Genomic DNA, 21,285 nt, shown 5'->3' with positions numbered 1-21,285 from the left:
TACATGATTCAGATTAAGATAAATAGCGGATAAATGGCCAGAAAATGTAGTTACAATGATGTATTTGCCAGGCATCCACTTCATGTGCCTGCACTTCAGAGGTAACCATTTCCATCATACATCATAAAAGGAGAACAATGGGTGGATGTCAGGAGACCAGACCCAACCTTTGTTTCCATGGTGCTGATCACATTCCAATAGTCTGAGCAACTGATCAGTTGCCTGAGCAGTTCCTCACCTGCCACTTCCACCTTCCAGAAAATCATTCAATTAAATAAACGTGCATTTGATGTGTGACCATCAGCTGAACATTAGACTCGTCTGCGCCAGACACCCCGGCAACATACATGACAGCTTCACCTTGAGGGGATTGGATGTCCTGGAGGTCTTTAAGCAGGAGCCCTGGTGCAGCAATAGCTTGTGGGGCACATGGGGTACCTGCTTCAGACTTGGCTGATGACGCCTGTGTGGAGGTCTGAGACTGAGGGAGGGACCCGATTATAATGAGGCCCACGTTGCCACCGCTCAGTAGTGGAGCAGTGCATAAGGCTTCTCAAAATGCAGTTCAGGTGCCTGGACCGCTTTGGAAGGGCCCTCCAATATAGCCATTGATACCATTCCGCGTTGTGGTGGTATGGTGTGCCCTTCACAACCTGGCGCAGCAGCAAGGAGACCTTCTTGAGGAGGAGGATGTGGAGACTGACTAGCCAGATGTCACTGGAGAGGAGGCAGCCAGGAGGAAAGGCGTTGGAGGGCTGGCGGCAGCGAGGATCAGGCATGCGAGGGCAGCAAGGGAGGCCCTGATCATGTTTGGCTACCTGGAGCCTGTGTTGCCCACGTTGGTTCCATTCCTCCCCCCCCCTCCACTCCACAAAATCCAATAATCTTCTGTAACATTGTAACACCAGAGTGGGGGGCCTGGGTACGCTGTATTAGTGAGTTTATGAGGGAGGCAGAAGGGTGATGACGACTGGCTGTGCGCAATTGTGATGATGCCCTGGCGCAAACTAGCCTGACTCCTACCTGAGCTCCCTGTGCACACTGACACCTGAGTCCACGTCTAGGTAGTAGGTAAGGGATCACTAAACTGCCATGCAGGGGGATGTGGGGTGGGGGAGGGGAGGGAACCTCCAGTGGGTTGGGGGGATGCAGTGGCAGGTGATGTAAGCTGCTGCCAATGAAAGAAGCCCATCATAGCCAGTGATTCCTTCGAGTGCTTTCATTTTCTCAGCGACAGAGCATTGGGGGGCTTTCCCAATTGACATCAACATACAGGTTCCCTCCGGAGTAACGATGTTCCTGTTGGGGACAAATCTGAGACAAATTAGTGACATTTATTGATGCCAATAAAAGTGTCTTAACAATAAGTAATAACATGCAAACATGTGAACATGAGACTTTAAAGTGCATAACTATTCTGTCTGCCTAGTGCTGCCCTTCTCTTAGTAGCGCTACAACTTCCTAACTTTACATGGCCTACCATGATGTCTCTCTGTCTCCCTAGGATGTACATCGGAGGTGGAGGTGCTGTCTACCGCACTCCGTGGCCTGTGATGCTCTTGGCGAACGTCCTCTGGAGGCCCAGGACCTTGAGGGCCCTGGCTGGCTTCCAGGTGTCTGGGATGTTTCCATGACACCCTCTTCATTCCCACTGCCCCAAGATGCCCCAGTGTCAGAAAGGGGGAGTCAGAAGGTGTCGTCACAGCTGCTGTCTCTTGCGTAGTGAGGTCTTGAGCCCTTCCTCCTCCCTTGAAGTTCCTGTGAGCCCTTGGGTCACTTATTGGGACAGTGGTGCTTCTGCAGTGAACTCCAGAAGCTCTGGGACCACCTGACCCTGCCAGTCCAGGAGGACCACCTGCGCTTTGGGCATGGTGGTCGAACCCTCTGCGATGGCGCTCTGAGTTGGGGGCCACCTGTTAATGGCAGCAGCAAGTGTCCTCTGAAACTGGGCCATGCTCTGCAGTTCCATAGCCATGGCCCTCTGTGATTGGGCCACATTCTCAAAGGCTGTTGCCATAGTCCGCTGTGTTTCAGCGCTGTCCCGCTGGGTCTCCTGCAAGGTCTCGAGCCTCTCAGCCACAGGCCGCAGTATCTTGAGAATCCTGTTCCGTTCCTCAGCTGTGGCCTACTGTGAATCGGCCATCAATTGGAGCCTGCTACTCATGGTGAGGATCCCCTGCTCCAGGCTTTCCACTGCAGATGCCACCCTTGCAGTGTTGGCCTGAGAAGCACGCAAGGCAGGCAATAGGTGGTCTACTGAAATCTTTGGGACTCTTCCCAACAGCCTCACAATCGGTCTTATGTTGCTGTTAGCCCCTCCTGCATTCCCTGACTCAGTTGCTGCATCTCCAGCAGCTGAAGGAGAAGTGATCTCAGAGGCCCAGAGGTTCTGGACTCCAGCAGGCCCCCACTCGCCAAAGGCCTCAGATGTTCCATCCTCCATCCAATGTACATCAGCAGATACGTCATGCGCATCAGATTGTGACCCGGATATGCGCCATTAACTTGACCCACTGATATAAGAGCCTCTGGGATGATGATGATTTGCAGGTTGGAAACTGGTGCCACCCTCGGAGGTGCCTTCATCCGCTTCCTCCAAGGAGTCTTCCGAGCTGTCAGGAGCAGGATGGGTGGCAGCAGCAGTGGGGGCTGAAATGCCGGATGGACCGGGCGCGTCAGAGTCCCTTTCTGTAACACAGGAGACAAGGTTAAGTGCAAGGGCGGGGGAGGAATCTGGGATGCAGGCAACTTACTTGACATTTCTCCATTGAGTGGAGGATTGACAGGTGCTTCTGAACTCCAGCCCGACCATGCTGTCACTGATGGTCCAGATGTCCTCTTCTCCTGCAAGCTCAGTGCCTGCTCTTCAAAGGGGGTGAGGATTCGGAGGTTAGGCTCCCCACCCCTTGTCTTCACCCTCTTCCAGTGGTTATGGGCATTCTTCTCCTGTGGAGACAGAAGGACAGTAAAAAGTCTGACAAGTTGTCAGACTTTTTACTGTGTTTACGCCAGTCCAACGCCGGCATACCCACATCGAGACAGAAGGAGCCATGAAAAATCTGACTCCTGCAGGGTACCAGGGGGTGGTCCTCAGAGGGCAAGTGCTGTGATACCCATGGGGTGGTCGGGGAGGAGGGAGGTGCTTGGGCATCAGGGGCTGGAAGAATGCAGGGTGCTGGGGATGGGAGGATCTGGGGGTGATTTGTGGGAAGATACTCACCCTTGCTGCCCGGATGAGGTCATTTATTTTCTTGTGCTCTGCTGGCCGGTTCTCCTGGCCAGTGCCACGTCACTCACAGATGAGGCCACTGCTTCCTAGGCTGTTCCTCCGTCAGTTCTCCTGGGACGATGCCCTGCTGAGGGAGAAAGACAGCATCCCATCTTGCCTCCACAGCCTCTAGCAACCCGACCAGGTCACATTCAGAACACCTGGGAGTTACTTTTCTCAGTGCCGTTGCTTCCTGCACTGCCTGCCTTGCCTGTCCGTTCTTGAGTTTTTAATGGAGCCGTCCCTCTTTAGAGCAGACCAGTTGCAGGCAGTTTGGCAGAGTGTTCCAGCAAGTTCCATACAGTTTGCTTCTTAGCATTGAGGGGGAAGGCAAATAAGCACTTGCTGGTGTGCTGATGGGGTGGAGGGGAGGTGAATTTGTGTCACTATGATCATTGGGGCCAGGGGAGGGAGAAGGAGAGGGGATCGTGTCAGACAACCAGTGGTGGCCATGGAATGATGGGGGCCAAGTACAAGTGGGCCTGGAGTGGCGGGGTATAGGGTGTGGGGTCAGGACGTCAGTAACGTAGCGTCCAATGTCTGTGGGGATCAGGAATAAGTTTGTTGATTAAACCAGTGAACAACATATCAGTGTAAAGGCCTTATCCTTGGCCTTGTTAGTAACCACAGTTAGGTGCTAATTGATTTAAAAATGAGGAAACTTTACAGTCAAACATTCTCGAACTGGCCTGCCCCCTAAATGTTTTCAGGGAAAGTGCTGCAGTTCTTATATATTGTGAAATAACAAAGAACAGTTCAGCACAGGAACAGGCCCTTCGGCCCACCAAGTCTGTGCCCACACAGATCCTCTCTAATCTAATATTTTCTTTCTTCTATGTGGCCCATATCCCTCTATTCCCTGCCTATTTATGTATCTATCCAGATGCCTCTTAAATGTTGTTATAGATTCTGCTTCCATCACCTCCTCCAGCAGCACATTTCAGGCATTCATTACTCTGTGTGAAAAAACTTGCCTCATCTCTTTTAAACTTCCCCCCTCTCACTTTCAACCTATACTCCTGAGCAATTGACCCTTTGACCCTGGGAAAAAGCCTTACTATCCACGCTATCCAAGCCTGTCATAATCTTATAAACGTTTATCAGATCCCCCCTCATTCTCCAATGTTCCAATGAAATCAGTCCAAGTTTGTTCAACCTTTCTTCATAATCCATATCCTCCACAGCAGGCAACATCCTGGTAAATCTCTTCTGCAGCCTTTCCAATGCATCAACATCCTTCGAGTAGTGTGGCGACCAGAATACTCCAAATGCAACTTATAGAACTGCAACATGATTTTCCATTTCCTATATTTAATGCACTGACTGATGAAGGCAGCATGCCATATGCCTTCTTGACCACCTTGTCCACCTGAGTTGCTGTCGTCAGGAAACTGTAGATCTATAAACCTAGAAATCCCTCTGTATGCTAATATTCCTAAAGCCTCTACCATTTACTGTATACTTTCCTTCTGCAATAGACCTTCCAAATCACATCACCTTACATTTGTCCGGGTTAAATTCCACCTGGAAATATCTGTTGTGATCCTCCTCATCTGATCAGATTCTATGTATATGGAGAGCTTGTCCGTAGGGGATGGCTTCTTTAATGTGTTTAGGGTGGAAGCTGGAGAAGTGGAGCATCGTGAGGTTATCCGTGGGCTTGCGTTACAGTGAGGTGCTGAGATCACCATCCTGGATGGAGACGCGTGCATCCAAGAATGCAACCGATTCCGGAAAGTAGCCGATGGTGAGTCTGATGGTAGAATGGAACTTGTTGACATCATCATATTGTTGTTTCAGTGATTGTTCGCCATGAGTCCAAAGGAAGAAAATGTCATTGATGTATCTAGTGTATAGTATCGATTGAAGGTCCTGTGCACTGAGGAGATCTTGTTCGAACCTGTGCATGAAGATATTGGCATATTGAGGTGCAAATTTGGTCCCCATGGCTGTTCCATGTGTCTAGATGAAGAACTGGTTGTTGAAGGTGAAGTCGTTATGATCGAGAATGAAGCGGATGAGTTGTAAAATTGTACCTGGAGATTGGCAGTTGTCGATTTTGAATAATGACACAGTTGCAGCAATGCTGTCATCATGGGGAATGTTGGTGTAGAGTGCCGAAACATCCATTGTGACGTGGAGTGCTCCTGGTTCAACTGCTCCATGTGTGCTGAATTTCTGTTGGAAGTCCATAGTGTCATGACAAAAGCTGGGGGTTCTTTGTACACTGGGTTTCAGGAGGCCCTCAACATAGCTGGAGAGGTTCTTGGTAGGGTCCCATTGCCTGATACGATGGGATGGCCAGGTGTGTTGGCATTGTGTATCTTCAGGAGGCAGTAGAGATCTCCAATGTGGGGAGTACGTGAGATGAGAGCACGGAGGGTGCTCTGAAGGTCCTTCATCAGTCTGTTGAGCTGACAGGTGTGTTCTTTGGTCGGATCGGCAGGTAACTATTTGTAATGTTCCTTGTTGTTCAGTTGTTGGTACATTTCTTTGCAGTAATCTGTTCTGTTCATTATGACAGTCGTCCCTCCTTTGTTTGCTGGTTTGATGACAATGTTGTAGTTGGTCTTGAGAGCGCGGGTGGTGTTGTGTTGTGCTTGGGTGACGTTCAGGGCTGCCTTGTAAGTGCAGCTGATGAATTTGACATTAACGCATCTCCTGATGGCTTGGACATAGATGTTGAGTCGAGGGCAGCGGCTTTCCGGAGGAGTCCAATTTAACTCTTTCCTCTTCAGTTGCTGCATCGCGGAACTCTGTGTCAGCTGTTCCGATTCATTGGCTCTCTCATTGGCTGCGGGAAAGGATGTCATCAGTTTGAAGCATTGAATACAGAATCTTCATTATTATGCTGCATTACAGACTCAAGCAGGGAGGCGGAAATTAAAGTGTGAAAAGTTAGTGTATGGTTTAGCACAGGAATTTCTACTCCAATACCTCCATGTATATTAATGTGGTCCAATTCTGTCTGTTGCATGAGGCAGATTGAACTGTCTGCTCCAACAATAAGTGCAAGCAAGGAACAGTCATTTAGATTAGAAGTCGGGGTTCCAGGCCCCTCCATCCTAATTTCCTGTTTTTTTATCAGCAAGTCTTCAATTTTGATACATCCCAACCCTACTATGATTTTGATAATCACAAAAGGACATGTGGCTGTCCTTATGTGTAAGTACATCCCTTTTCTTCTATAGAAACATGCTAGAGGAGAGATCAGGCTGGAGATGATCAAATTGCTGTTTTAAGAAAGCAACCGAAAGGCCCTGGCCACTGGGCTCAGCTACTCCAATGGTAGACAGTTGTATTCTGCACCTAGATACTAGGAGTTGGATTTTATGGGGCGCCATGCGATGCACGCGCCCCAAGCTAAACATTGGTGGGTGCACAGTCATGATGTGGATGACTGGCAACAATTTAACACTCAGAGCAGAGTTAATTATTTTAAGGTCAGACTTATGTTCCCACCAGAAGCCCAACCACTCTCCATTCACCAGCACCCTCCTCCCCTTGGCTGAACATGTTCTCACATTGAACAAACTTCTCCTTCAGCTCTATTTACTTCCTCCAACTAAAGGGTGTTACTCTGCAATCTGTATGGGCCCTCACTATGCCTGCCTTTTGTAAGGAATGTGGAAAATTCTTTGTTCCAGTCCTACTCAGGTCTCTTCCCTCACCTCTTTCTCCAGTATCTCAAAGGTTATATTGGCACATTTTCTATACTTGCTCTGAATTGGAAAATTTCATTCACTTTGCTTTAGATTTTCACCCTTCTCTAACCTGCACATTGTTCAGCTTAGGCTCTTTCCTTCCCTGCCCTTATTTGATTTCATTGACTCCACTTCTGGCAAGAGGCTATCAACCACATTCGACTATAAGCTCACTGACTCCCACAACTATCTGAACCACATTTCCTCACGCCCACTTCCTTTAAGGACTCTATTTCATTCGCAAAGTTTCTTGTTCATATGATGACACCTTCCATTTTAGCACTTCTGCTAGGATTTCCCATTTTCTCAGTCGAAAATTCTCCCATATCTGTGGCCTATTGAGCCCTTAACCATGACCCATTCTATTTCAAGCACTCCTGCTCTCATTCCTTTCCCACTCTCCCAGAAGCATTATATAATGGCCCTAGTGCCTCTCCTTTACTCCACCATAATCCACATCAGTGGATTATACTCAACATTTCTGCCACGTCCGATGTGATGCCACCACCAAACATATCTTGACACTCAATGAGATTACCATCACTGAATCCCCCACCATTTAAACCTGGGGATTACCACTGACCAGAAACTGAACAGGTCTAGCTACGTGCCACTATAGCTATAAGAACAGGTCAGAGACTAGGGATGGAATTTCCCCGTCCCGCCCATCGCAGGAATCTTAGCAGGCAGGACACGGGCCATGCAAAGGACCATTGACTGCAGGCTGAAGTTTTTGGCCTTAGAGTAAGCGAGGCCAGAAAATCCCTCCCTATGAATCCTGTGGCACATAATTCATCTCTTCACTCCCCAAAGCCTGTCCACCATAAACAAGACACAAGTCAGGAGTGTGATGGAATGCTCTTCACTTGCCTGGATTAATGCAGTTCCAACAACACCCAAGAAGCTTGACACTATGCAGCACAAAACAGTCTGCTTGATTGGCACCCCATCCACAAAAATTCACTCCCTTCACCACCAATGCACAGTGGCAGCAGTGTGTACATTTAGTCATTGCACTGCAGCAATTCACCAAGATTCCGCAAACTCTTCCAAAACCTGCTACCATCAAAAAAGGATAAAGGCAGCAGATGCATGGGAACACCACCCCACCTGCAAGTTCCCCTCTGAACATTCACCATCCTGATTTTGGAATGATGTCACCATTCCTTCACTGTTGCTTGCTCAAAATCTTGGAACTCCCCCCTAACAGCACTGTGTAACTACACCACATGGACTGCAGTGGTTCAAGAGGCAGATCACTACTCCCTTCTGAAGGGCATTTAGGGATGGGCAATAAATACTGGCCTAGTATTTTTAAACACATACTTTTAAAAAGTCTTCCCCTCCCTTCACCTTTCAACATTCCTAAGAGACAGTTTCCTCCATGACATAATGGTCCGCTCCGCTGTCACGGCCTCTCTCTTTTCATGACACGTTTCCATGCAAGCACAGGAAATGTAATTCCTCCCTTTTACTTCTTCCTTTTTACAGCCCAAGGCCACAACACTTCTTCCAGGTAAAATTGTGATTTATTTGTACTTCTTCAGTTTGAAATACTGGCCACAATTTCACCGGCACGCCCTCCCCGATTCCGGGGGTGGGCGAGACTCGCAGAATGACATTCTCCATTGGCCTTGGGTAGAATCATACAAACCCCGGGTGGACGTGCCAGTAAAATTCTGCCCATTGTATTTGCTGCTCACAGTGTGATCTCCTGAACGATGGAGGGACCAAACACAGAATGGGTGACTACTTTGCAGATGATCATCATGCAATCTATAAGCATAACCCCAGTCTTTTAGTTGTCTGTTCTATGAGTTTTCCATCTTGCCTCTCATTCTGACCTTTCTGTCCTCGGCCTGCCACAGCTTTCCAATGAAGCTTAATGCAAGATCCAGGAACAGCACCTCATCTTTTGGCTTGGCACTCTGCAGCTTCCTGAACTGAACAATTTTACATCATAATCTCCATTCTGTTTCATGCTTCTTAGCTGTGTTTTTTTTCCCGTCATTTATCTTTTATTTCATCTACTTAGTGTTCAGACAGTGACTACTCTCCTATAAGCACCTTCTCGAGCCATGTTTTTTCTTGTCCCATTCCCACTCACTCTGGTTTCACACGATGAAATTCTTAATTATTTAATGCCTCCTGTCCTTCAGCCTATAACAGATCTTCCTTTTGGTTCTTCTTTCCATCCCACCCATTTCATTTGCTCAAAATCTATTATATTTCTAACATTTCCCAGTTCTGATAAAAGGCCACAGACCTGAAACATTGGCCGGAATTCTTCCGGCTTGCCCACCACGAGAATCGCGGCGAGCGAGACAGAAACTTCGATGGACCATTTTAAAGGTCTGTCGAGCTGGGACAGGAATTTCAATCTTGGAATGCGGCCGGAGAATCCCGCCCATTAACTCTGTTTCTCTCTCCAGAGATACTACCAAACTTGCTGAGTTTTTCTAGCATTTCCTGTTTATATTTCAGAATTACAGAAACTACAGTAATTTGCTCTTTTATTGGCAACTCAGTTACATTTAAATGGCCTAATTGACAATTTCAGATTATTGCACCTGGCCTGTTTTATTGTGTGTTTTATTTGTGGCTCTCTGATGCTGGCAATGATTTTGCTTTTCCCAATTACAGCTTGTCTAGAGTCACAGAAGAATCATAGTATCCCGTCGCATCCCCTATCATAGCATTCGGCCCATCGAGCCTGCACTGACCACAATCCCACACAGGCCTTATCCCTGCAACCCCATGTATTTATCCTGCCAGTCCCCCTGACACTAAGAGGCAATTTATCATGGCCAATCAACCTAACCCTCACATCTTTGGACTGTGGGAGGAAACCAGAGCACTCGGAGGAAATCCAAGCAGACACAGGGAGAACGTGCAGACTCCGCACATACAGTAATGCAAGGCTGCAATTGAACCTGGGTCTCTGGTGCTGTGGAGCACTGTGCCACCGGGTCACATCTTTTGTTTTTTTTTACTTGGTCCCATTACCACTCCCTTTTTGCCTTGCACCATTATCCCTCTTGTCATTTAATGTCTCCTGTCTTTCCCCCACCACAGACCTTCCCTTTTGTTCACCCTGTCCCACCTTTCCCTGTTGTAGTACTTGCTTTAAACCTGTTACATGCTAATTATAAATGCAAAATCCTGTGGATGTCAGAAAGCTGAAATGAAAACAGAAATAAAAAAACTCAAGAGTTCTGATGAAAGTTCGCTGACCTTGCCCAGTGCTGGGATTTTCCAGTGCCGCTGTGGTGACTGGAACTTTGGCTGAATGCCAAATTCTCTTTTCTTGCTGGCAGCGGGGCTGATATGGGCGAGATTGGGTGAGCTCTGTTTCTGTCTCCACTGACAGATCTGCTGAGTATTTCCAGAATTTGCTGTCTTATTTCAGATTGCCAATGTCTGCAATGTTTTGTTTTAAATCTGTAATTAAATAGATATGTTTGCATTTTAGACGACAACTTCTCTGGAGAAGAAGAGGAGATGCATTCCTTCAGATGTGAACAAAGTGGTTTGTAATAAGTTGTTTTTTATATCATTTTTTGTTTATTTCGTAGAAGTATACTATATCACCCATATTTTAAGTTTTCTTTAAGTAGTATGATTGAATTAAATCACTGGCCTCTGAATTTCACTTTACCAGTTTAAAGAGCTAGGCTTCACTTCCATCTGTTATTATGTCCCGCCATTGACCCTGTACCAAACCACAGAGAAATAATAATTTAGATACATGTCACAGGCAGTTATCACCTATATAGATGCCAGTGAGGTGACTGGCGACTGCCTGATGAGATGTTGAAATTGCAACAGTCTCTACCTCTCTGAGAGGACGACCCAACGCCCAAAGAAGAAGAAACATATGGAGCATTGCTGCTCTGGAGCAGGGTTTTACAGGTACCAGATCCCTCTATAATTAATTATCTTCCTTCACACCATTCCTAAAACCTATATCCCCTCTCAGCAAAAATCCCACTGAATCTGTCAGGCAGCAAACCAACAATGTAAGTTTAGACGTGCCACCACACGCACCCCTCAAACTAGCTGTAGATTTAACAATGGCTAGTCTAACGCCTCCTTTCTTACATTAACTGTAATTTAAGGCAGTTCTTTTCATATTCATTCTTGGGATATAAGGATTGCTGGAAAGATTTGAATTTATTGCCTGTCTCTAAATCTGCTTGAGCAGTTGATGCTGACCCACCTACAACTCTGTGGCTTGTTAGAGCACTTCAGAAGGTAGTTGCAGGGCAACGATATTGCTGTGGATCTGGGACCACAGTGATGAAAGACTGCAAACAGGGCAGCATCCAGTCCTGTGGAGGGGTTTCCACTCCATCCTCATGGCCCCAGTGGCTCTGGTCATCTCTGCTGTTCAGTAAAACTGCCGCCATGTTGAGACAACCTGGTACATGATCTGCCTTAGCAGTAGCGGGAGGCAGTAGCATAGTCATATTGCCCTTGGACTAGCACTCGAGATACCCAGGACAATGTTCTGGGGACTCGGGTTTGAATCACACCATGGCAGATAGTAAAATTGAAATTCAATTCAAATTTGAAATTAAAAGACTAAAGATGATCATAAATCAATTGTTCCTTCTGTTGGCCTTTCACGGTTTGGCCTACATGTGATCCAGATCCATAGAAATTTTCTCTGAAATGGCCCAGCAAGTCACTCAATTCATGGGCAATTAGGGATGGGCAATACATGTTGGTTCGATGTTAATAAAGTAATTTTAAAAATCCACTCCCTTTGGAACTATAGAGAAACCCATCCTCTGTCCTTAATTGGACAGGAGATGCTGAGGCAGCCTCCCAGAAGGTTGCACCCCTGGTCTTGCTGCCTGGACACGTGGGTTCAGGACTCCCATTTGGTCCCAATGTCCGAATCCCAGAATCTGCAGCAAAATCCAGCCCCATCTGTCAATTCACATTGAAAATAATGTCCGTCACTGGGAAATGGTAAGCAAGAAATAGCCCTTATATTGATGAAATTGTGATGCAAGCTGGTGTTTTTTAGAACAGTTTTCAAAGAGCTTTTATTGACCTGTGAGACCATGGAAGACATAATTTACAGTAGTCTGTTCCTAGTTCCAACAACAACAGTAAACTGGCTGAGATAACATGTGTCTACAAAACACCAGCACCTGAAATGGGTCAAAGTCATCGTTCTTGCCAAGCTACAAAAATTTATTTTCCAGACACATCTGCCTCATAGAAAACATTTAAACTATGGTTGTTGCATTAAAAACAAAATTGACCTTTATTGCAAGGTTGTGTTATTCTGCAAGTTAACATCAGCTGTACAAAGTTAAGCTGCTTTATGCAAAAAAGTAATTACCATATTCAGGAATACTTCAATGCCTGGGTTCAATTGAACATGATTAAAAACAGCTGTTCTTTCTAATCTAGCCGTGTTTTCATCTGACAAAAATAATTTGTAGCACTATCCTCAAAGCAGAAGAAGCTTTAAGCGGAGTATTTTCTTTTCTAAATAAGCCACAATTCAGCCACATTGGCTCAAAGTGCCCAGGCCAGTGAGAAAACCGGAGTATTTCCCAATGGTGTTAACATGGCTTGTTAGGTGGGATTCACCCGCCTGGTCGATGCAAATTTATGCATGGTGGGAAACACAACAGCTAGCCCGGGGTTACTCAGACCGAAGTACAATTTTTAAAAGTGGCCTGATCTCAATGTTTGGAAGTAGGCCCCTTTTCCCCCAACAACAGAAAAGGTGACCCCACCCCCTCCCTGCTGACCGACCCCAAACCCCACAGCACAGAGGGAGACCCTCATCCCCACCACCAGGAGAATGGGCCACCCCCCTACTTCCCACCACATCACACTGACGTGAGGCTGACTTGTGCACCCCCCACCCCCAGCACCAGACAAAGACTTCATTAAGGGATCTTCAGACCACCCTCCTCCCCAGGTCCTGCCTGGCACCACCCCCGGTACCCTGGCATTGGCACTGTGGCAGTGACACTCTGATCTGGCACATGTACTCTGCAGGGGATCAAGGAGATAAGTGTTCTGTGCAGGTGTCTCTCTGTTGCTGCCAGGATGCAGAGAGGTGGAGGTTCGCAAGGGACCTGGGGATTGGGGGCTCAGATTTGGGGCAAGGCGTTGTCCTCGGGACTCTCCCCCAGGATGGGGGTCTCTTGGCTGGACTGCTCCATCTGGCCATGGGAACCCTGAAGATCAGTCTTGGCATGGTGATTTCAGGCAACTATCTGATCAAAATTTTCATTCTTGTCTGTGTATTGTGAAAACTTTGAAATAGACTAGCCAATTTAATTGCCACGTTCCTTGAACGGTGAGAAGACTTCCAAATCACAACATCACTCCACTGTGCAGAAGGGATTCCTGTTTTTCTCTCTCAGAAGTTGCAGGTGTCAGAAGACCCCTTTGAAGTCCTCTGACTCACAGGGGAAGTCACCCTCACTGAAGACGGTATGGGGGGTGGCGGGGGCTGATGGAGCAGGGCGATAATCCCTCCCCCATATCTGCTCACTCAGACCCATTCTTTTAACACTTCATTTATTCAGGTGTCTGCGTCTTCCTAGAAAGCTCAAATCTGTTGCCATCCATTTCTACAGTTGATGTAACCTCAAAAATTTATTTGTTGATGAAACTTTATAACCCCTATCACAGTGCCTTTAATTACAAATCCCTCCCTTAATGGATGCATAGAATCGTGCCATCTCCCTCCTTGAAAGGCAGCCAGCTAATTCCAGTGGTTAAGGCCCAATTAGGGCCAATTTTACACTGTCACTCTAACATTCCCACCAGCAGTTCATTAGAGATGATCTTTCAACAGCAGGTCAGGGTGTCTTTGGAGCCAAAGGCTCCATGCATCAACAATACAGTGCAAGAATGCAAGGCTGTAATTATGGCTGCATCTGATTCTTTGGAGAAGTTTCCCCAACTTCCTGATGTCTCTACTAGCTTTTGCAACCTTCATTGCAACCCTTCTCCACAGGCCGGTAAGGATACCTCCAGGTTAAAGTGCTCTTGCAATCAACAGTCTGCCTCAGCAGTGCTTACCACTTGTAGCAGGGCTCCTGGAGCTCTGGGGCTGCCGGTTCTGTGATTGAGTTTGTAGCATTAGAAGCAGCGTGAAGGCTTGAAATCTATGTCTGGTACATCTGACATTAGTGTCTTGAAGCCAATCATAGAATCCCTACAGTGCAGAAGGAGGCCATTTGGCCCATCGAGTCTGTACCAACCACAATCCCATCCAAGCCCTATTCCCGTAACCCCACACATTCATCCTGCTAATCCCCCTGACGCCAGGGTCAATTTAGCATGGGCATTCAACCTAACCCGCACATCTTTGGATTGTGGGAAGAAACTGGAGGAAACTCACGCAGACATGAGGAGAAAGTGCAAACTCCACACAAACAGTGACCTGAGGCCAGAATTGAACCCAGGTCCCTGGGGCTGTGAGGCAGCAGTGCTAACCACTGTGCCGTCGTGCCGCCAGTGTTAAAACCCAGCACAGCAAGGTAAAAGACATTGCAGTTGTAATATCAATTATGAATGAGCAGTAGGCATAGGTCATTCAGCCCCTCAGATCTGCTCTACCATTCAGTAAGATCATGGCTGATCTGAACATTGTCCCACTTTCACATTCATTCCTAACTCCTACACTCTTTGAGATCCTTGTCAATCAAGAATCTATCTAATGCAGCCTTAAAAATATTCAATGACTTTAACAAATTCATTTTCCCTCATAATAATAAATCTGCCAAAATTTAGCATATTCGATTAACCTATACACATCCCTTTGCAGAGTCCTTATGTTCTCTTCACAACTTATCATCTACCTTATCATCTTTTCTACCTATCATTATGTCATCAGCAAATTTAGTAAGCATGCATTCAATCCAAGTCATTAATATAGTTGAGGCCCCAGCAATGATCCCTGTAGCACTTCACTCAGTACACCTTGCCAACCAGAAAATTATTCATTCATACTCTCAGTTTCCTGTTAGCTAACTAATCCTCTATCCATGCTAAGTTGTTACCTTCTATACCATGAGCTTGTATTTTGTGCAGTAACACATTATGTGGCTGCTTTTCAAATGCCTTCTGGAAATCTGTGCACACCACACTTCCAGAAAGAATAGTTGGTGCATAATATAAGCATCAATATTCTTTCCATGGTCTCGCTATTGTATTTAGATAGATGGTTCATGGCATTTCAACATTATTTGCAGTATTGGACAAGTTTTAACAAACCATTCATGCCAGCGGAATTTATCATCCTGCTGCAATGAACAGAGATTTGATTGGCTGTCAGATTCTCTGACCTCGCTGCAGGGGGAGTACGGCTTGAATGATAAGGTCATGCTGACAAAGGTATGTATATGGATGGAGACAAAATGGCCAGTTGAACTACCAACATCAATATATACTAACAATTATTAAATTCAAACTATTTTATGTCAGTGCAATAGAGAACATTAACTCAATGCACATTTCCGCCGCAATAACATAAGAAATAGGATTAGAAATGAACCATTTGGCCCCTTGAACCTGCTCCATAATTCAATATGTTCCTGGCTGATCTACCTCAATTCTACTTTTATGTCCTCTTCTCTTATCCCTTTGTTCCCATAAAGATCAAAAATCTACCGGTCTCAGTCTTGAACCACGATCCTTTGGGATGGGCAATTCCAAAGATTCACAACTCTCCGTAAGGATGAAATTTCTTCTCATCTCAGTCATAAGTGCTTGTAACTCCTTATACTGAAGTTGTGCCCTTATGTTCTAGATTCCCCAGTCAGGGGAAATAACCTCTCAATGGCTAACTTTTCAAGCCCCTTCAGAATCTTGTATGTTCAATGAGATCACCTTGCATTTTTCTAAACACGAAAACATAATCCCAATCGATTCAGTCTCTCATTATTGGACAACCCTCTCATTCCTGAAACCAATCTAGAGAACTTTTCCTGTACAGCTTCCAATGCAAGTATAACCTTAGGTATGGAGTCAAAAATTGCGCATAGTTTTGCAGATGTGGTCTTGTCAAAGCCCTGTACAATTGTAACAAGACTTTCTTATTATTGTACTCCAATCAGTTTGCAATAAAGGCCAACATACCATTTTTATTCCTAATTAACTGCCGGACCTGCATTCTAATACACATACGTGCAAATCTTTAGGAATGTCAATTGAAATTAGAATGTCTGAAAATCAACATATAAAAGTTTCATGACTTCAAAAAAAATCTGTTTTCTATTCTCACTACCAGAAGTGAATAACCTCACACATCCCCATTTTATACTTCATCTGTCACCTTGTTGCCATTCACTTAACCTGTGAATTTTTGTTAAGATCGAAAGGATCTCTGGCTTAGCCAAAATGCCGTCTGCCATTTTCATCAGGGGAGAAGGCAGCAGGTTCCCAGTGACTGCCATCAGTCTGTCGTTAACTGTTTTCCCTCCCTCCCTTCTTGAATACATGGTTATATTTACTAACTTCCAACTTACTGAAACTATTGTCGAATCCAGGTAATTTTGGAAAATTGCAACCAGTGAATCCCTTTAGAACCTAGGATGTAGGTGATCAATTCCCGGGAAATTTTTGGCTTCTGCACCTCTTCCCCAATAAAACAAGGATTTGGAAAGCCACGTTTCAAGTAAAAATTCTTCAAATTACAATAAAAGTATAATTGTTTATTCATGTTTTAATCAGTAGACAAGCATAATTACTATTTTAAACAAAATTTTATGAAACACTTACAAGAAATGCAATTATGGAATTTTAGTAACACTTAGAAATCTTTTTCCTTTAACTTGCAGACATAATTTTGTTTTCAAATGAAGCAGAGAGGACTTCAAGGCCTGGCTGTTGTAGATGCCAAACTGCATGGTCATTGAGTCTGGCTGTGAAAGTGCTGTATATATTCTTTAGTTGTCTCATCATTGCTGTTGCTGTGCTGGCATCTGTAGGTAAGATGGTTCTGTTATATAATCAGATATGAAGTTAACAAAATATTTACATCATAGAAGCTGGACATTCAGTCGAGAGGTTCATACCAGTATTAATGCTCCAGAAAAGCCCCCTACCCCTCTCCATTTCATTTCATCAATATATCCTATTTTTGTTTCGTGTGTTTATAGCTTCCCCTTGAATGTGTCTATGCTGTTTACCTCAATTACTTCCTGTGGCAGCAAATTTCATATTCCAACTATTCTCTGGGTAAAAAAAACATATTCTGTATTGGATTTATTAATGACTGCCTTTTATTTACAGCTTATTGTTACGACCTTACCCACAAGTGGAAACCTGTTCTCTCTAACTTATCGAACTCTTTCAAAATTCTATCAGATTATCCCTCTGTTCCTCCTTTCTAGATATGTGTAACTTTTTTGCTAGATATAATATCTTAGTCTTGGTACTATTCCAATAACTCCTTTTTGTACCTTCTCCATTTCTGCCAGTCTGTTTATAATGTGGAAACCAGAACTGCAAACAATAGCCCAATTGTGGTTTAATAAATGGTCGACACAAGTTCCACAATTTTTCTTGTACATTATATTCTTTTGTTTTCGTATATCATCCGCAGTCCAGATTCATGCAGGAAATGGTGGACTGAGAAGTCAGAGTGGAAAATTATAATTCTAACTCCCGTTTAAAGCATGAAGCATTTTTACCAGAAAGGTTAAATTTGCTAAAAACAAACTTTACACTGGCAACCTGAGCTTGATCTGTAACCATTATGGCTTGAACCAAGAGTACAACTTCCATCACACTTGCATTTGGCTGCTTCTAAGTCGATGTGAGAAGTTTTGAGAAAAAACATGTATGAAATTGAGATTCTGAAGTGTGGAATTTGCAGTCACACCATTCACAGTGACAAATGAAAGCCAAATATTCTGTTTATTCCCCATCAAGTCACACACCAACCTGGCTTGGAACTATATCATCATTCCTTCACTGTTCCTGGATCAAAATTCCTAACAGTATTATGCATGTATCTATAGCATATAGGCTGCAGGACCAGAATCCTACAGCCCTGTTATGACATGTCTTCCCTCAGAAGATAAGGCAGGCCATTTAAATTGCTGTTTACTTTGGCGGGCCCGTAATTACTTGTTAGGTGGGCAGGGACCATAAAACCCTGGCCCAGGCCTTCAAAAAGACAAGTCACCACCACCACCATCAAGGGCAATTAAGGATGAAAAATAAATGCGGGCCTAGCCAGTGATGTTTGTATCCCATGAGGAATTATAAAGAAATTAACATTCATTTGGCTAATTAACCAGGTGTGTAACAATACAACATCAATATTCCATTAAGTAACATTTTAAATTTTGAAATATGTCTTAGTCCTTGGGTAGTTACTTACTTCCATTTTAAATAGTTAGCTATTCTAGAGATGTGCGAATCTGTTTAAAACTTATTGAACCATATGAAAGCCAAAAAGAGGAACCACATTCTGGTTGTTACACTGTACAATTCTCTGATCATTTCCCTTGTCCAGCCTGGGGAAAGTGAGACCATTTTCTGCAGATAACGTCATGTTATTTTGAACCTAATCAAATGGTATGGCCATGGCTCCTTCATCTACAGAGAAGAGGACTGGAATATCTTCTTGTTTGATCTAACATGATTCAGCTGTAAACAAAATTGCCCACAAAGCAGTATTAACCAAAGAAATATTGAGTTTTTCATTTTGTGTTTGATTGATTGACTGGAAATTAAATCTTGCATTATTGCAGTATTCAGAAAGGTTGACTCCATAGCTGAAGATATCAATGTGGCCCATTCGTTTTATGAGACAAAGATTAGCTCGGTTCAGATGAACATTAAAGAACTCGGTGAGTAATGCTGTTTTTATTGTGTAGCAGGATTGCTCCTGATTTCCAGCATGTCACCATAGGAGTTGTCACTGGACATGTCCCAAAGGAAAACAAAGACAAAACTGTTGAGTTAATTAAATAATTCCAAGCATGATTTCACCTATTGAGCAGATGCTGGAAGAACTATACTTCCTGCTAACATTCTCATCCCTTCTCTTACTGGAAAACAAGAAAAATTGCTGAATGTCAGGTTGGTGAATGTTTCACTGTCTGACAGATCAGCAATGAAAGCCCAGAGGGATATGGAACAACAAATCTGCCAGAAATCACAGCTGCAGATACAACGGGATAAAGAGGACCTGTAGTCATATTAGAATTACCATTGTGCCAGACTAAGATAACAAGAAGAAAAGTTGGAGCCAGGAGGCTGAGAGCAACCTGATGGCTGCTACACCTTCACATATTAACTCTTAAGCTTAACTAGGATTGGTGATTTTCAAGAAATGATTATCTGCAATCAAAATGCCAACTGAATTGTGAGGGAGAACTGAAATACCAGGAAGTAGCAACTATACTCAGTTATTTTTGCTTTGCACCATCAAAGCTTTTGCCATTTAATTTCTCCTGTCTTCCACCCAATCACAAACCTTTCCAACTGGTCTTTCCTCCTTTCCTCCCTATCCCTTTCTGCTTGTTTGAAACTTATTACACTTCTAAATAGTGTATCCACCATTCAGTCATCCACCTGAAATATTGGGCAGAACCATTTTACTTTAATCCTTGCTGGCGTGGCAGCTTCAATGTTGGAATTGGAACCCAACTCTCTGAATGGTACACCTGGCAGTGGTCGTGCACTAGGGCAAAGTAATGGTCATCCAACTTCAGGCTTGTAGGCCAGTTAGAGAGGGAGGGTAGGATATCCATTCTGTGATTGGAAGGATTTTTATTTAAAGGGACCCTGGCATGCGTGAGAAATGCTCAATGCATTTGGATTTTTCAGATTGCAATAACAGGAACGGCGAGGAGACCCTGGTACGGCCAGATTTCTCATAGAAGCATAGAATTCCTACAGTGCAGAAGGAAGCTGTTTGGCTGAGGAAGTCACCAGCAGAAATGTGCCCCTTTCAACAGACACAGTGCAGTAAGAGAGCCTGGAACCTCAGGAAGTCGTGATAGGGGAATAGTATAACACTATGATTTTCCCAGTATTCTCCTGCCCAGCAAGGCTCGTGTAAACATCCTTTGCAGCAGTACAAATCATTTTCTCTCCAGGTACATGGTACAGTGGCTAGCACTGTGGGCTCACAGCATCAAGAACCCACGTTCGATTCCCAGCTTGGGTCACTGTCTGTGTGGAATTTGCACATTCTCCCCGTGTCTGTGTGGGTTTCCTCCGGGTGCTCTGGTTTCCGGGAGTTAGGTGCGTTGGCCATGCTAAATTCTCCTTCAGTGTACCCGAACAGGCGCTGGAATGTGGTGACTAGGGGATTTTCACAGTAACTTCATTGCAATGTGAATGTAAGCCTACTTGTGACTAATAAAATATAAACTTCTAAACTTTAAACCGCACATCCCTTTCTGAGCAGTCAACACCCACACTCACTCTCAGCTGATTGCTCTCTCACACCCCACAGTCACCCTCCTCCATTGTGCCTCCCTCGTCTCCATGCAAGCAATTATAACCTCTCACACTTCTCAGTTTTCTCTACTTGCACAGGAAGAGAGCACACAACTTGGCAGGAAACAGAGACCCAGGGTGATGGGGAGTTGTAGAGGTTGCCTTCCAGTGGCGGGCACCTTTTTGGCCACTAGAAGTGCATACCCACCATGTCCTTTGGGACAAGGGTTAGGTTGATTGGCCATGATAAATTGCCCCTTAGTGTTAGGGAGATTACAGGTATAGGACAGGACCTTGGTGGGATTGTTGTAGATGCAAGCTCGATGAGCTCCTTCTGCAATGTAGATTCTATGATTCAATGGGCTGTTTTATTTTCTGTTTTTATTTCAGATTTTCAGCATTTGCAGAATTTTTATGCTTTTATTGACTGATTTTACTTTTTTCTAATGAAAGAGAATTATGCTAAAGTGATTGTCACAGAGTAGAAATATCCAAGGACATTTCTCAGGACTGTAACTTTGTACATAAAAGAAGTAAGCCATTTGCAAATACCATCTGAAATGATACAGCTCACATCAATCATAAATCTCTTTCTTTTAAAAATGCAATCCACAGAACCTCTGTCAAAAGGTTCGGCATACAAACTGCTGCAAGTACTGCTGCCAGGTTATAAAACCACTGCTACCAAGTTCATAGGCAAATGAAAATGTTCTTCAGTTCACTCTTAAGAAGAGGAATGAAACCAACTTAGTTGTCTCACATCAGTATATGCATGTTTACAGTTCTAACACCCATCAATCTTCCTGAATACACGTTTAGTTGAGCCAAGAAGAGCAGCTGAGTTTTAATACTCAGATTCACTTGCAC

At 44.6% G+C, this 21,285-nt stretch overlaps 1 protein-coding gene across 2 annotated transcripts in view; it reads left to right on the top strand.

Annotated features, from left to right (window-relative positions):
- scara3 (scavenger receptor class A, member 3) overlaps positions 1–21,285 on the top strand; it is a 50,220-nt gene that overhangs the window by 11,568 nt on the left and 17,367 nt on the right. For both annotated transcript variants that reach the window (XM_080192626.1, XM_080192627.1), the window contains exons 3-5: positions 10,445–10,501; positions 16,797–16,946; positions 18,720–18,818. In XM_080192626.1, coding sequence (XP_080048752.1) covers positions 10,445–10,501; positions 16,797–16,946; positions 18,720–18,818 — 306 coding nt within the window. The remainder of the gene's footprint in view (positions 1–10,444; positions 10,502–16,796; positions 16,947–18,719; positions 18,819–21,285) is intronic.

This window comes from Carcharhinus amblyrhynchos, chromosome 7 (assembly GCF_965287045.1).
Source record: "Carcharhinus amblyrhynchos chromosome 7, sCarAmb.v2.hapA, whole genome shotgun sequence".
Lineage (NCBI taxonomy): Eukaryota > Metazoa > Chordata > Chondrichthyes > Carcharhiniformes > Carcharhinidae > Carcharhinus > Carcharhinus amblyrhynchos.
The sequence above is the reverse complement of the archived record's forward strand: the minus strand, read 5'-3'. Positions and strand labels throughout refer to the sequence as shown.